This window comes from Arvicanthis niloticus, chromosome 16, assembly GCF_011762505.2.
Source record: "Arvicanthis niloticus isolate mArvNil1 chromosome 16, mArvNil1.pat.X, whole genome shotgun sequence".
NCBI lineage: Eukaryota > Metazoa > Chordata > Mammalia > Rodentia > Muridae > Arvicanthis > Arvicanthis niloticus.
The window spans coordinates 56,750,113-56,766,134 of NC_047673.1; the positions used below are offsets into that span (position 1 = coordinate 56,750,113).

A 16,022-nucleotide genomic window follows, 5' to 3' on the forward strand; every position below is an offset into this window, starting at 1 on the left:
AGCAGCAGGCAGAACAGACTTCTAACATGAAGACACCAGAGGGTTTTCACCCATTCTTCTTACATGTCTGCCTATCTGCACGCACTAGGTAAGCCACTATCTAATTACAGAAAATACCATACATTATCATCAGTGTGCATACCTTGCATTCTGGAAAAGCTAAAGATGTCTGCACACTGGGTTTGGTTTTTTTTTTTTTTTTTGATTCAGTATTGATTTTGGCTTTAATGTTCTCTAAATGAGCTTAGTGACATGTAGTTTTTAAAATAATTAAAAATGAGATCCTTTTGTACGATGATATAAGCAGAAAACAAAAGCTTGTACTAACACACACAAAAGGTACTGTGCCTACAGTGTATCACCTGTTATCATTCTATGGTCCCTTCCTTGTCCCCGTCATAATCTTTATGGAATCCAGATGGTAGAAGAAATTAGAAAATCAAATCAGATTGAACCACCTCCAAAATTTTACACCTACTAGACATCTAGATCATGCCTGAGTTCCATCTATTTCAAAGAATTTTGATGTACACAAATGAATATCTTATGTCTAGAATAAATTAAAACCCAACCAGGCTCAAACCTGTAATTCATTTCCTGAGTCCTCCCTGGAGATAAGTGCACTGAGAATCTCATGCATGCCGGGGAAGAACTTTACCAGCGAGCTACATTTCCAGCCCTCTTTTTACTTTTCATTTGAGGACAAGGTCCCACTAAGTTTCCTGCGCTGCCTTGCATGCACGTATAGCACAGGCTTGTTTTAAATATGGGCTCCTCTTGTCTCAGTCTCTAAAACAACTGAGATTACAGGAGTACACAAACCAGTCTGCCATGGTGAGATTTTCATGAAGACAAAACAGTCTATGTGGAGACATCAAGTAGACTCATCTAGCCCACCACTCCAACAAAGTCTTTACTCTTCATTCTTTGAGTTAACTAAGTCCTTTCTTAAAGGGCATCCTCTATGCAACCAACACAAATCCGGATTCTTTATGGCCAGTGTGATACTATTCCCTACTTGTAGTTTATGCCTTCAAAACACCGAAAGTCTGTAAAATTACAAAAGTTCTCCATAATTTTTTTTTTTTAGAGCTGAAACTCTTACTGTTTTGCGTCTCTGTTTTTCTTAAGGGCCAACAGGTCTTTGTTGAGCCTAAGGGCCCTTTGGAGAGACAGTGAGCAGACTGGACATAGATAGTTGTGTCCTGCCCACTATGGACCAGAGTAGAAGTATCCTCTCTTTGTGGAGGAGGAGGAGAGGATTGGGGGTTAGACTCCTGTGGACAAGCACCTTCTCCACTACTGCTACCATCATCCTCATGCAGTCTACACCAGTATTTGCCCATTCTTCTTTAAATTAAACTAAACAATTCTTAACTTAAAAACCTATATAAAGCTTAATTAGAAAATAAAATACTAAACATTTTGTTTTCTAAGAGAAAGCTCAAACAATGATGGTCTAGTTCCAACCCACAAACAGGGCAACCAATGGTGTATGGCTATGCCCATTCTCAATGGTAACACCTGATATACGTCTACACACAGCTCAGAACAGACCACAGCAGACCAAATGGTTCTACGTGGGGTTTATTCAGGAGATAAAGCAAAGGGGGGGGGGGGGAGAAGAGGAAGAAGAAGAAGAGAGCATGGTCACAGGGTTCTGCCTATTTTTATATGGGTGGTGACGTAGCCTCTTAGAGGTAAGAGTGGGAAGTAGCCAGGTGGATTCTGGGAAATGTATGGGAAATGATTCTTGGCAATGATGTGGGGTCATCTAGATGTGATGTCACTGGGTTGACATACACCCAGGTCTTCTGGGTGACAGTTTTGAACATAAATGAGCACAAAATTAATCAAAGATGAGAAATTCACCCTGACTGATGACTGGATTAGTAGAATTCAAGAGTCTGTTGTTCAGCAAAGTGAGACAAGTTATGTCGTGAACCACAGGTATCATAGGCAAATAACACTAAGCTTCTATTTGCCCAAGATAGAACCATTCAAGCTAGAGAACTGCTTATTGCTAGTTCTGTAAAATTTCCTTTTCCCTAAGACAAAAACTTTAGCTAAAAAAAAAAAAACCAGTCTTATACACTCATGTTAATTATCTTTGGGGTTATATTTTGATTTTGCTTCTGATTCCATGAGAATTAACAACTTATCCACTGTAAATATGTTCTTGCTGAGAGAGAGAGAGAGAGAGAGAGAGAGAGAAAGAGAGAGAGAGAGAGAGAATGAATACATGTTAATGCAGTAGGCACATTGCACATGTACACAAGCCAGAATTTTACTCGAATTTCTCCTTCACTACTCTCACTCTTATGAGATAGTTTCTAACTGAACCTAGACCTCACTGATTTATCCAGCCTGGCTGACAAATGAGCTCCAGTGATCTGCCTGTTTCCACTCTCCAGTTGGTGGAAATACAGATGCTGAATCCAAACTACTATGTGCATGCTTGCTTGGCAGAGTTTTGTCAACTAAGCCATCTCTCTACCCCCAGTTCCCAGAGTCCTTCACTATAAGCTTGTCTGTCACAATTACACAGTACTACACAGTACAAAAACCATCAGTGTTAGTCATGATGGGCAGATCAGTCTCTCTAGATATTCCTTAAAGTATAACTTGAGCAAGCTTTGATAGTACTCTGGTCTAAGCTATCTCATCCATTGCCAACTCACTACAATATATCCTCATTTTATTTCTCTTTGAACTTGAAGCATTCTACACATTTTGAGGTTATTCTCTTAAAAACTTATGTTAAAATTACATTCAAATTATGATATATTAAAAGGCAGGACCAAGTGGGACCTTTAGGAGGTGATGAGGAGCCTGACCTCATGAGTGGATTAATGGGTTAATGCAGGTAAATGTGTTATCTTATGATCAAATCTGTCATCAAAGTTAGTTTTGCCAAGTCTTTTACACATGATGCACATTATCTCCTAGTGCCCTATGGTTGACTGGGAATCTGCCAGCAAAGTGGGTCCAGATACAGCCCTTAACTATGGACCACAGCCATGAGCCAAAATGAATCTCTCTTATGTACTTACTCAGATTGTGTGCTATTAGCAACGGAAACAAAGGAAAGCAAGCACATCATGCAGTATTTGTAATTGTGTGCTCTGAATGCGTATTGGTTGATCTTCATTGTCAATTTGACTGAATCTGGAATCAAATAAGCCATGCCTCTGTGTAAGTCTGTAAAAGGCATTTTATGGAAGGATGGACAGGAACAGCGAAGGTATCCCAGACATAAGGAGGTTAGAGGGAAATGCTCTTCTTTGACTGCTTGCTTTTGCCTCTTGCTGGTGAACTCATCTACTCTGTAGCTGCTGTCTATCACTGCTGTTTCTATTGTAATCCAGTTCCTCGGCCTTTAGGTATAGACTGAATATTCGTAGTTTTTAAGAAGGCCTTCAGGTCTGCAGCACACAGGACTTCTGAGGCATCCAGCCTTGTGGGCCGAGAAGCTACTGGGTTTTAAGTCTCTCTAGTTTGCAGGTTGTGGTCCCACTTGTCCAACAATGGCTCCCTACCAATGGGTCATCCAAGAAGTCAGTAGTTGTTCAGTCCATGAGGCTGGATGCCTCAGCTTGTCTCAGTTAACGCCAGAACCCTAAGTAGTAGGCTCTGATACCAGTGAAGGAACGGACTTGCCAGGGAAAGTGTTAACAAGCAGGCAAAGAGCAAGAACATCCTTTTTCATGTTCTTTATATAGGCTGCCAGCAGAAGGTATGGCCCAGATTCAAGGTGGATCTTCCCACCTCAAATGATTTAATTAAGAAAAGAAATCCTTCACATGTGTACTCAGATGCTTGGGATTTAGTTCATTGCAGATATAGTCAAATTGACAACCAAGAATAGCCATCACACTTATATTCAGGAGTTTATTTCTGGGATCTTTTCTGTTTTACTGAACCACTCCCCTGTTGGGAGCCAACTTTTAGCAGAAAGCGGCTAGAAAGCAGCTATCCACATGCTATCCACGCCATACATGCCTCCAAGGCGCACGTGCTATCCATGCCTGTAAGGCTTACGTCATATCCACGTGCCTATAAGGCACGTGGCAAAAGTGTATAAATATCCCAGATTTCCCTTCAATAAAAGAGACTTGATCAGAACCTCTGTCTTGTCTCCATTCTGTGCATTTCTTCCCCTTATCCCCACTCTCTCTCTCTCTCTCTAGACCCTGACCTGAAGACTAGAGCGGCAGTTTGAGCTGAGCAGTGGTGGCACACCCCTTTAATCCCAGCACTTGGGAGGCCAAGCCAGGCAGAGCGGAGCAGGACGCAACACTCCCCCACAACTGATTTTTAATATATACATCAGTTTCACATTAAGTTTTTGTTATCAGTTTGTCTGAATTCATGTGCTTGGATTAAATCCAAGACTTTATGCACACCTGCACTCTGCCACTGAACTATCCCCTAGCTATCAGAACTACACAGTTTTGATTAGTAAAAGCTTTGCTTTTTGAGAAAACGTCTTGCTACAGTGCCATACACTGGTCTTTACTCTGGCTTACACCACATCATTCTCCAGATACTCCAGAACTATAGGCAGATGACTCCCAGTCTGTGCTAATTATACTCCCCCTGCCTTTACTCTCTGAGAACATCTACCCCTTTCCTTTGGGTGTTATGTTAAGAAAAAGGAATATGCCTGCCATTAAAGAAGAAACTTCAGCAACATATGCATAGCTGATAAAGGAAAGACCTAGGGTTTGAGTCATTTCAAATAAATCACTGAATGCTTAGTCTGTCTTCTCAAGGCAAGGCACTAACTTCTCTTTAACTGAAGCGCAAAGATTCTGTTTCTAGTCTTTTCTTCCTTTTGCTAGCAACTGTAATCATTTAAAGATTAAACTTCAAGACTTCTTAGTCCTTTTGCATTGTGTAATACAATATGAGATTCCAAGTGACAAAGAATTCTGATTCTATTGTGACCTGAAAGGAGCATCTAGATATTGCTTATCTTTGGTCTCTATCTTCGAACATAATTTAAGACAGCACTCCACTACAAGGAAAAAAAGTAAGTTTCTAGGAATTCTATTAACTTGTGCTATTTTGGTTCCTCAAATCCAAACATATGACACCATGTCTATGATGCTGTCTACAAAGGAGGTGGCATTCAGTTCCAGGCTAGACCCAGTTACAGACTAGGGCTACCAATTATCTTTAAGTAGGTTAATGGGATTTCTCTTTAGCAGTCACTAGGGAGATAAAGGGAAATAACTCTTGTCTTTGTAGTTTCATGAACAAGGAACTTAGTGTCCAGATAATGTTGTTGCAAAGATAAGTTGCTTTGTGGAACGGGGCAGGGGCTGAGGTAGACCTTCCATTGCTCTTAGGAATGGGAAGCTAGTCAGCTGCAGAGCTCCCATTCTGGAAATTACTGATACAGTGTTGAGAAATGAAAAATGAGCAACATGAGAAAGTAATCAATTTTATCAAAAAGGAAATATATCAAACTACCCACTAACAATTATGAAACAAAAATCAGACAGTTCAATGGAAGCTTAGCCAATTCTAATTAACATTGTGTGGCCTTCAAACACGTTCCCCCAATGACTTTAGTCAATTTATTCTTGTTCTTAAACATACCAGGTTGAGAAGACATAAACTCAATTTAATTGACAAGACAAATAAAAACTCAGGAAAGAATGCATCTTTAAGAATGCCCCAGATTCTTTAGATTTAAAATATTCTCTCTTAAAATATTGTTACGTCTTGTTATAGTAGACATTTGCTGTTTCTAAAATTGACTTCTCTAGGCATGTGGCCTGTGTGGGTCCTCCGTGTGTTAAGCCATGAACATATGCTACTCTGGGTCACAATTTAGGAGTGGGAACTCAGTTGAACTCCAGCCCACTAAGTCAAGGAAGCTTCTAACTGCCTGGTTTTAGTCATGAGGGAATCTGACACTCTTATGATTAATAAAAATGTGAGAACACATTATCCAGCAAGTATCCTCCTTCTAAGCACAAAGGAACATGTTTTAATCAGTTTTGGGCCACTATCACAGAATACCCAAGTAACTTCTAACAGAACTCTTTGACTCATTCTCTGGAGGTTGAGAAGCCTAACAACATTGCCTCAGTACTTGACAAGCACCTTCGGCTGCTGTCATCTGATGGCAGGAGGAGGAGGAGCAGGGGGGAGCAAAACAGCAAGTGAGGGACACACTTAGTTTTCTAACAGAGCCCTTCTCATGGAATTCTCAAGGAATTAACCTTGTCTGGACAATGACTGCGATCTCCCTGTCAAGGCAGAGCTCTCATGACCTAATGAGTTCTCCTTACTTATATGGCACATGCATTTAGGGGCTTTCCAATGACAATATTCTACGTCTACTTTCCAAAAGTCAAGTTTTTCTCACAATGCAAAATACTGACTCTCGATCCTCGTTTGCATGCTCCTTAGTGGGGTATGTTCTGACAACCACATCATGAATTTAAAATAAGCCATATATGTATAAATACATCTAACCTAGCAAATACCACAGCTCAGCAACATGTCTCCAGTCTAGAATCTCTTCTAAATAAGATATGGGTGGTACTCTAAGCATAGATTTATCTTTCCAGGGTGTAGCATTCTCTTTCCAGGGTGTAGTAACACTTGAGAAATGTTTTGTTGTGCTCCCATGTAAGTCCAAAATCCAACAGGGAAAGCAACATTAAATCTTAAAGCTGGAGAAATCTCTTTCAACTTCATGTCCTGTCTCCCGGACTAGGTAGGGATGAAGGCCCCTGGCTGATAAGATTCAGCCTCAATCCTTTGCTGTGCTTAGTCTAGGCATCAAAACTCCATACATGGAGGTTGAAGTCTAATGCCTACAGTTTTCCTAGGCTGGTATTTGCATACCAGTAGCTCTATAGTAGTGGAGTCTTGAGGGCTTCCCCTCTGAAGCATCAACAGGCATTTCTCCTATGGTGACTCTGTAGAGGGCTTGATTTCACATAGCCACTAGGCATTATCTTTGTTGGGGGCTCTGAAGTAGTTGCCTTTCAAAGACAAATCTCCGTTGAGTGTCCTCCAGATTCCTTTGAAATCTCAGTGGAGGAAACAATGGAAGAAGCTCTTTCATTTCACAAAGTCAGTACTGTAAGGAAACTGCCAAAACTTATGACTTACATTTTCCAAGTAGAGGATGTATTTGGGGCTGCTGTATTTGGGGCTGCTGAAGCCATAGTTGTGGTGGCTGAGGGATGCTACACAGGAATTTGTGAATTCCCCCCTACATGTTAAGATCCTGTAGTCTCGTCTGTACTAAGTCTGGAAACTTAGTAGTCAAGACTTCTGGAGCTGTGATCTTCAGACATCTGACGTAGCCTTGGTGTCTTTTTCCCATTGTTCCAATGACCTCTTCTATGGAGGCTAGCCTCTCCAGCAACTAACTGCTTGGCTATTCCTGTGGTTTGCGTTCCTACAGAGGACTCTTCACACTTTATAGGATCATGCTATAACATTTCCAAGTCTTTTTTCTCTGCTTTCATTTGATAATAAATTCTGTCTTTAATTTTGGTCCTCTTTCAACTTACTATGTGTGATTAAAGGTAGCCAAGCTACTTCTTCAATGTTTTGCTTACAAACTTCTATTACCGGAATTTATCAATTTTAAATTAGCCTTTTTTAATGGCCTAGGTTACAGACAATTCTGCTTTGCATCTATTTACCAAGCATGGCCTTGACTCCCAGTTCTAGTACACTATTCTCATTTCTGAGACTTCCTGTTCCTTGAGTCTTTCTACATTATGCCAAGTACTACAAAAGTACTCTCTGGGAAACATGAGGCTTATCTTAGCTTCCTTTCTCAGAGCCCTTAACAGAATCATCTTTATGCTTCACTCCTGACAATATGGGTCTTTCCTGCATTTATTTCAAAACTGTCATTGGCTACCCATTGCCCAATTCCAAAGTTACACCCACTTTCTAGCCATTTATTACAGGAAAAACTTTTACTTCTCTGTATTTGCTGTCTATCAATCTATGTGGTTATAGAGACTGCCTGAGGAGGGAAGTTTATAAAGAACAAAGAACTGTGAGTCTTCCTGCAGCAGTATACTACAGTACTATATGCAGGGCAGAAGGCAAGAGGGACATGAGTGAGTAAGCAACAGAGGGTTGAATTCACTTATTAAGATTTACCATCCAACATTATTGGTTACATTTATGACACACTAATTTCACGTGACACTCAAACTACATCGGGATGGTGAATTCTGAAATCTGCATTCAACAACTCAACTAGCATTTCAATCCTAAACAAATGGCTGCAGTATTAGTAACAGGGTTGAGGACTCAGACTCTTTCAGGTATAAAGACGGATGTAGAGTTATTGGATGTGACATGATGGAGCCAACAGGAAGGAAACCACTTCTTTTGCTCAAGTGAACTGACACTGCAAGCACAGCATGTGAGCTGTCACACACAGTCCATACACACTGTGTTGCACTCAGTTTTACAATCACCGTTGTGAGCCGGAGATCAAGCCTACCTCTGTAATCCTTCCTTACTGACTGTCTCCCAGTCTAGCAATGATTTAGAGCTCTATATTCTGATATACCTTCTTCTCCCTCTCCCTCTCCTCAGGTCTAACTCAATGTAAGGATCAGTTACCTATTGCAACTATCTTAAGCGTTGCATGAGACACGTCTTGAAATAAACAATGTCTTCGTTTCCTAGTAGCTATTGTTTTTAAAGAAGCAAAAACAAATACCAAGGCTGAGGACAAATGCTGTCAAGAGAATTGGAAGATTCCGCTTCTTCAAGCACATAAATGTTTCCTGGCATAGCTCAGTCCACTGTGCTTGACTGACAGGACCTTTGTGAATGTTTATTCTGTCTACAAACCATCTGTCTTCCCTCTAAGTCTTTATATATTTTTCTAATGTACTTTGGAAGCTTGAAAAATCAGTGAAAACACTTTAGAATAAAATGGGACCCAAATGAAGGATAAGTAACCTAATGAGTGAAGAAGTGTGGCTCTTGCTGACGCTTCCTCAAACTGGGAGGCAACTTACGTTGCCTTTTTTGTGGACTTATAATGTTATTAACTACTTCAAAGTATATGCCTTCCAAAAGCAAACTTTCTGACAAAATTCTTCTAAGAAAAAGGCTGGGTGGGAGAGATGGCTCAGTGGTTAAGAGCACTGGCTGCTCTTCCAGAGGTCCTGAGTTCAATTCCCAGCAACAAGATGGTGGCTCACAACCATCTGTAATGGGATCCAATGCCCTCCCTCTTCTGGCTTGCAGGTGTACATGCAGATAGAGCACTCACACATAATATAAATAAATAAATAAATAAATAAATCTTTTTTTTTTTAAAAAAAAAAAGAAGAGAGAAAAAAAGGCCATGGCTTCAGGTACTAACTGAGTCAAGAACAAAACTGTCCATTCTCCACCAAATATTAGTAAGAGAAAAAGTACAGGTTTAGTTAATTACAGCCCATTCTCAATAAAACTTGCTGTCTTAGGTAATGAACCCTTTCCTACAAGGCTAAGATGCAAATCTTTTGGTTTTCTGTAGATTTCCTTGTTCAAGTCCTAAACCTATATATTTACTGCAATTTCTAATTATTTACTGTGAGTGAGGGCTTATAGACATTCTTAGCCATCCAGAGAGCTATGAATTTGGCTTGCCATGAAGAACTGCTTGTCCTCAAAGCAACCTGGGACATAAATGAAACGCATAAACATAGGACCTCTGGTGTTGTTGGCAGTAATTTAATATTCTGCCTAAACGAAAGTGCCCTTCTTTCTGAGGCATGTGAAAATGACAAGAACTGTACTGAAACCAAAGGAGGCTTACAGATGATGACCTGCCATTGAGCATCTGAGATTCAACATTACAAGAGCTGACCATGTGGTTCATCCCCAGTGAGAACACAGCCTGGATTAGCACCTTCCTCTTGTCACTGACCATCCAGGGCTTCTGTGGACCCATAGGCCTTCTCTTCTCACTTGCTAATGGGATTTTTTTTGTCACACATGTACTTGTCCCTCTATAAAGGATTGATACTAACTAAGCTTTCTGAGTACACTGACATCTCTGATGCTATCATAGCATCAGATTCTATGATAAAATTCCAATGAATACATCAGCTGAATACCAAGAACTTGGAAAATATTCTAGGATCCGGGGTGAGCTGTCAGCAAAATATACAAACTGGCCAATAGTTGCCTATATTCTATTCAGGAAAGAAGTGAGTGATTAAAGGTATACTGCTTACAAAGCAGACAATGCTGCACAAGAGCCCCCACAAGCACCCACAGGAGACCAGTTCTGTGGCTGCACTCTCAGCACAGTAGATTCTATATGATCCATTACTTCAATTTTCATCTGAGTTAGTGAAAAACAATGAATCACTTTTCCAAGGGTATTTATTCATCTCTCACACACCATCTTTTGATGAAATTCACACAGTAAGTGCCCCCTGGACCTTCCTCTCTCACACAGGTTAATGCAGCTTGACAGACAATTCAACACACTTGACATTAATAAGTGAAGTCTTGGAATACAATCTTCAAATTCCTTAAGGAGGCAACGATGGCAACAAGACCCGATTTCCCCAAAGATGCTCTAAATTCAAAGTTCAGAATATGGAATTGCTGTTTTTCTCCAGGCTCCATTTTCAAGAAAATGTCTCCACAGAAGATCCACACACTGGTCTCTGTCTAGAAGTGAATACCTTCCTATGGTTTTCCAAGGGCCCTAACTTCTGGGGATAGGTTCTTCTTCTTTTAAAGAGTCAAGGGCTCAAAGCAAGGTGATGAGTCCTGGAAGCCAGGGAGTGAGGTGTTGGGAAATTTAATTAGAAAGTGTGAAACAGAAAACAAGCCCATGGCCTCCAGTTACTGCAGAAGTGTGAAGAATAATGATTGCTTTTTGAAAACTTATATTTCCCAGGAATGAACAAGCCTTGTCAAAGATGAGCTGCTATTCACTTTTTTTTTTTTTTTTAAATTAATTTTCAAGTCTTTTGCTGGTAAGGTTTTGGTAGCTTTAGTCAACAAACTTTCAGTCTTTACTAGAAGATTTTCCTTGTGTGTCATCTGACTGGAGCAAGGATCCCTTTACCATGGAGAATAGTATGTGGCTACGGTTCTGCCTTCTGTCTTAGATACAGTGGTACAGTGACGATTCAGGAAGCAACTTCTAGGACACTCTGTGAAAATCAACAAGCAAGTGCAGGGTCTTGGGCATGTTGCATTGGGGGCCCATGGAATCCACTAAAGACCCAAATAAAGACTAACATAACTTCAACTTACAGCCAACTCATGGCAAGTTCTACAGTAGACTGATTTTGGATGGTGTGTCAAAAGCAGGCTTTTTATAGGAGAGATCTGGGCTTTACCCAGATGGTATCAAAAAATGATAGCCATAAGAAGGACATTGGAGACAGAAGTAGATGCACAAAGTAATGCATACATGGTTGTGGGGAGAAGGGGACAGAAACATTAGTTATCTCCACTGCATGTGGAGAGACATATGGTCTAGATAGGAGAGAAAGGCAAATCCTCTCAGATTCATGTGTGGAACTTTATTTGGAAGGTAAATGGGAGGAGGGTTGAGTGTAAGAGCTGGGACAGCTATGGGACAGGTGACACTATCATCACCTTGACCTTTAGAACAAACCAGAAAAGGGCATGGTGGATGAACTGAAGGAAGGAAAGGCAATAGGAGGCAACTGCTAGTCTCCTGTGAGAGGTATGAAGCCAGGATAGGCACAGAAGAGGCACCCAGACAATGGCTGTGGTGAAGAGGGCAACAGGGTGGAGCCCCGCAAAGACAATGTTAAGATGTGAGTGCTCAGATGCTCCCAGGTTCAGTCCCGAGGAAGAAATGTCATATAATAGGGAAATGAGAGAAAATGAAGGATGTGAAAGGGTCTAAGAAGTGCAATGAGTGACAGCATGAGTTATGACAGAAGAGTGTGAGAAAGATAAAATAAATCGTGGAACATACAGTTTTCCTCTTTTTGTCTTAGAGTAAAAGATGCTCTAAGGATCTAAGTGTGGTTGTCAAGAGTGAAGGCTGAAGGATACTGGCTTTGACTTGTGAGAAACCTTAGATGAAGGACACCCTTGAGATGAGGCTTTCAGCTTGGTTTTGAATATGCTGCCTCTTTCCTCATCACACTGGCAACACCAGATGAATGAGCCATGTCTTAATTCATCAGTTCCCTTCTGTAAAGCGTGGCGGTGAGGGGTAGAGAGGAGTACTGATGTCACCAACAGCCAGGGTGTACAGGAAGAGCAGATGCTCCCTCTCCTGCAGTTCATTTCCTCTACTATATTGATTTTGACCTAAACTCTGCTGGAGGAAATGCAGGGTCACAGAAAGCAGCTGTCCTCCCTGGCACGTTTCCCTCACTGTTGTTCTTTCTGTCACCCTTGTCACAGGTGCACTCTATTCCAACTGGGAGGCTGTTTGTTTCATGTAAATGAACGGGCCATCACTTTGATATTTATTTGGTGCTTAAATAAAATCACAAACATGAGGCTGCAAGGGCTCCTGTCATATTAGGACATCCTAAGTTGGAGCCAGGACAAGTCAAGCTCACTACAATGGCTGCTATGAGGTGCTTCTTCCACAGACAGATAAGAAAACACCATTTAGTAACATCTAGGTTTGCCATACCTCGAACTCCAGATAGTGATCTTTCAGCTTGTATTCATCGACATCCTTGGCTTTGACCTTCTTGTCTGGGGGATATGAGCGATGTTCAGCCAGCTCAGTGGTGATCTGCTTCAGCTTGCTTTCATGGGACTTCAGCTGTTCCTCCTGCAGGAAATTATGAAGTCATTCAGTGTGCAGAAAATAATCAAAGAAAAGCACAGGACGCCTGTAAAATCCTTTCTGCATTATGACTTCAATTTATCAAAATTGTCCAATGAGGAGCCTTTGGTCTTAAGTCCTTCCAACTTTTTAGGCTAGTGTTAGTCTACTCCTTTTTAGGATGGCAACAGGGACTAACATTACTAGCCAATCTCTTGTCACAAAACCCACACCATTTCTGAGCCCTTTATCAGCTGTACTTGTCACCAAATGGGGACCAGACCTCTTGGGAGAAACCTTGACAAACATGTTAGTTAGAAGCTGAACAAGTGAGTGCTTTTCCTAAGAGCCACATGACTTGCCTTCTCCCTTCGTGTACACTCAGCAATGCTGTTAGCTTCCCCCTGCTTATCATAATAAACATTTATTTGCATAATGTCTTCTCTTTTAGGGAGAAATTGTGCTATGAAGAAATGCTTTTATGAAACCTATATGCAGATGAAATTCTTCCCTAGAGTGGTAGAGATTCTCACTTGCTTCAACTTCATTGACTCAAAGCAGTCATTCCATTAAACACAGAGTAATTACAGCCTGAACACCACTAGTCCACACACCAGGAACACAAAATGATCAATCCTGCACATAAAGATTCCATTCCTGGACACCATTTATATCAACTTAGTAATACACCACCTAAACAGATATGCCTCTCACCTCTCTCATAACATAGTGAAAATATTCATTCTCTCTCTCTCCCCCTCTCTCTCTCCTTCTTTCCTCCTTCCTTTTCTCTTCCCTCTCTTCCTCCCTTCATGTCTGTCTGTCTTTCTTTTGGAGACAAGATCTCACTAAGTAGGATAGACTGGCTTTGAAACTCACTCATTACTCTCCTGCCTCCACCTCATGATTGGAATTATAGATGCATAATACATATCCAGCAGCTTTAAACATGCTTGAAACAAAAGGTATTTTAATTCTTTGGCATCCGTACAGTTGTGTAGCTGCTTAGCATTCTGCTTTTCCATGAAAATTTGTTCAAAATCTTGAGCAATTTTACATGTGCAGCATAAAATAAATGGACGGTAGATAAAAAGGAATTAAAATGACTAATAAATATATTTTACATAACAGAAACATAATTTTATATTATATAATTTATACAGAGGGATAGAGATAAAATTTTAAAGTTACCAGAAAATTAATAATTACAAATAATAAATTAAGGCTATGTAATATTTTAAGTAAAAAGTTACCCAAGAAGCCTGAGTCATATACAGTATTTAAAGACCTCAAATAGAAAATAAATAATGAAAAGGAAAATAAAGGATGAAAACAGGACCATATTCATTTCAAGCACCAGGTGCAACAAAATACCCCAAGTAGTCCTGGCAAGGAATGGGGGTACAGAGAGAAACATAGTAAAGACTATGGGAAACCCATCATCTAGTCACAGATAATGCCAAAAGCCAAAGAAAACTCCTTAGGGAGCTTTGTTTACAATTTTTCATTCATCTATTATGCTCTGTAAAGGAACATACAGACCATGTCACAGATGGATATATTTCTAAAATGGGTATGCTAAAGCTCTAAACTCATACACCCAAACTTGACAGTGGAGCCTCATCAAGGCTAATGAGATCATAAGGCCCAGTGACTCATCTGTATCCATTCTACAAACCAAGAAAAGGCTAGAAACCTAGCAACAAGAAAAGACAGCAATGATATGAAGCCCTTAGAGAGATATTCCAGAGGGAGGGGAAGGGGAAGAATATCTCTATCTCTATCTCTCTATATCTCTCTCTATATATATTTCGGCACCAACAGTTATGGAAAACTACAAAGAGAATTACTAGATGATCCAGCCATCCCAATTCCATATATACTTGAAGGAATGAAATAATGTCAAAGAGATGCATGCACTGTCATGGTCACTGTAGCATGACTCACAGTGTCTAAGATATGGACATAAACTATGTGTCCAACAACAAAGACCATTACTGATCAAAATGTAACAAATATATTCAGCCTTAAAAGTAAAATTCTAGTCATATACTACAAAATGGACACACGGAAACCACTATATGTGCTCACTTATATGTGAAATCCAAAAAAAGTCCCACCACAGGATACTAGATGGCAGACTAGTGGCTATATAACCTAGGGTTTGTGAGGACTTGGGAGATGTCCTCTTTGTCAAAGATCAAAAATGTCAGCAAGAAGAATAAATTCAAGAATTCTACGGTGACTCAAGCCAACTATAATTAATAACTGTGATACATGTTTTAAAAATGCTAAAAATGTGTCACATGTCCTCACCACAAAAGTGGCACATATATCAATTAGCTTGATTAATCACTGCACAATGTATGCATACTATTAAAACACAGTATAACTATCAATAGAGACAATTTTTATTTGTCAATTAAAATTTAAGATGGGATTTCACTTTCTCTTACCTAATAGTATTTTTATTTTGAAGGGCATTTCATATTTTACTTTTTATATTTAAGTAACTGAAATATTGCTTAGGTTGGCTTTGAAATAGTTCTCCTGACTCAGTTCCCACATGGCTGAACTACAGATGTGTTCAGTATACCTCGATTTATTTAACTTTTGGGAGTAGTGTTAACAGTATACACCAATGAGGCTCACTATGGTGTTTTAATACATACATACAGTACATAATGACATGATAGACTGGATAAGTGTGGGGAGGGCGAGTATATAGTTCTGGCTATGAGGAAGGCAACTACAAGAATGATTCCTGTTCCGTCATACCACACACATTCCCAGTGTCTTCTCGGTGGGCCCATTGCACTCCCACTGTCAGCCAAACCACAAAACAGGATAAGAAAGGAGTTCAGGTGTGGCTTGGTAGTAGAGGGCTTGCCGAGCATGCAAGAGGTTCTGGGTTCAATATCTACCACCTGTAAGAAGTGGATATTTCAGTGTGAAAAGTGAGCACAGGACTCTCGTTTCTTACCAGTGTTCATTTGTGGCTTGCCCTCAGTCAATGTACAGTGACTAGTATCTAATGATTGACCATTCCCAATTTTTACAAGAAAACAAATGGAATTTGAAGACAACAGGACCAGATATAAGAAACACTAACTGTATGTGGTATGGGTGTCTGGAAGTGGTGAAAGACCTAAGGAAGGCATAGGGTGCCACAGAGTCTACATGCTACCTATCTACCTAGCCTGCTACCTACATATCTGAGACACAAGCATCCTTCCTG

General features: G+C 40.3%; 1 protein-coding gene across 13 annotated transcripts in view; it reads right to left on the reverse strand.

The window, feature by feature from the left end:
* The window catches only part of Psd3 (pleckstrin and Sec7 domain containing 3), a 515,401-nt gene that overhangs the window by 12,798 nt on the left and 486,581 nt on the right, over positions 1 to 16,022 (reverse strand). For all 13 annotated transcript variants that reach the window (XM_076914230.1, XM_076914229.1, XM_076914231.1 and 10 more), the window contains one exon: positions 12,647 to 12,790. In XM_076914230.1, coding sequence (XP_076770345.1) covers positions 12,647 to 12,790 — 144 coding nt within the window. The remainder of the gene's footprint in view (positions 1 to 12,646; positions 12,791 to 16,022) is intronic.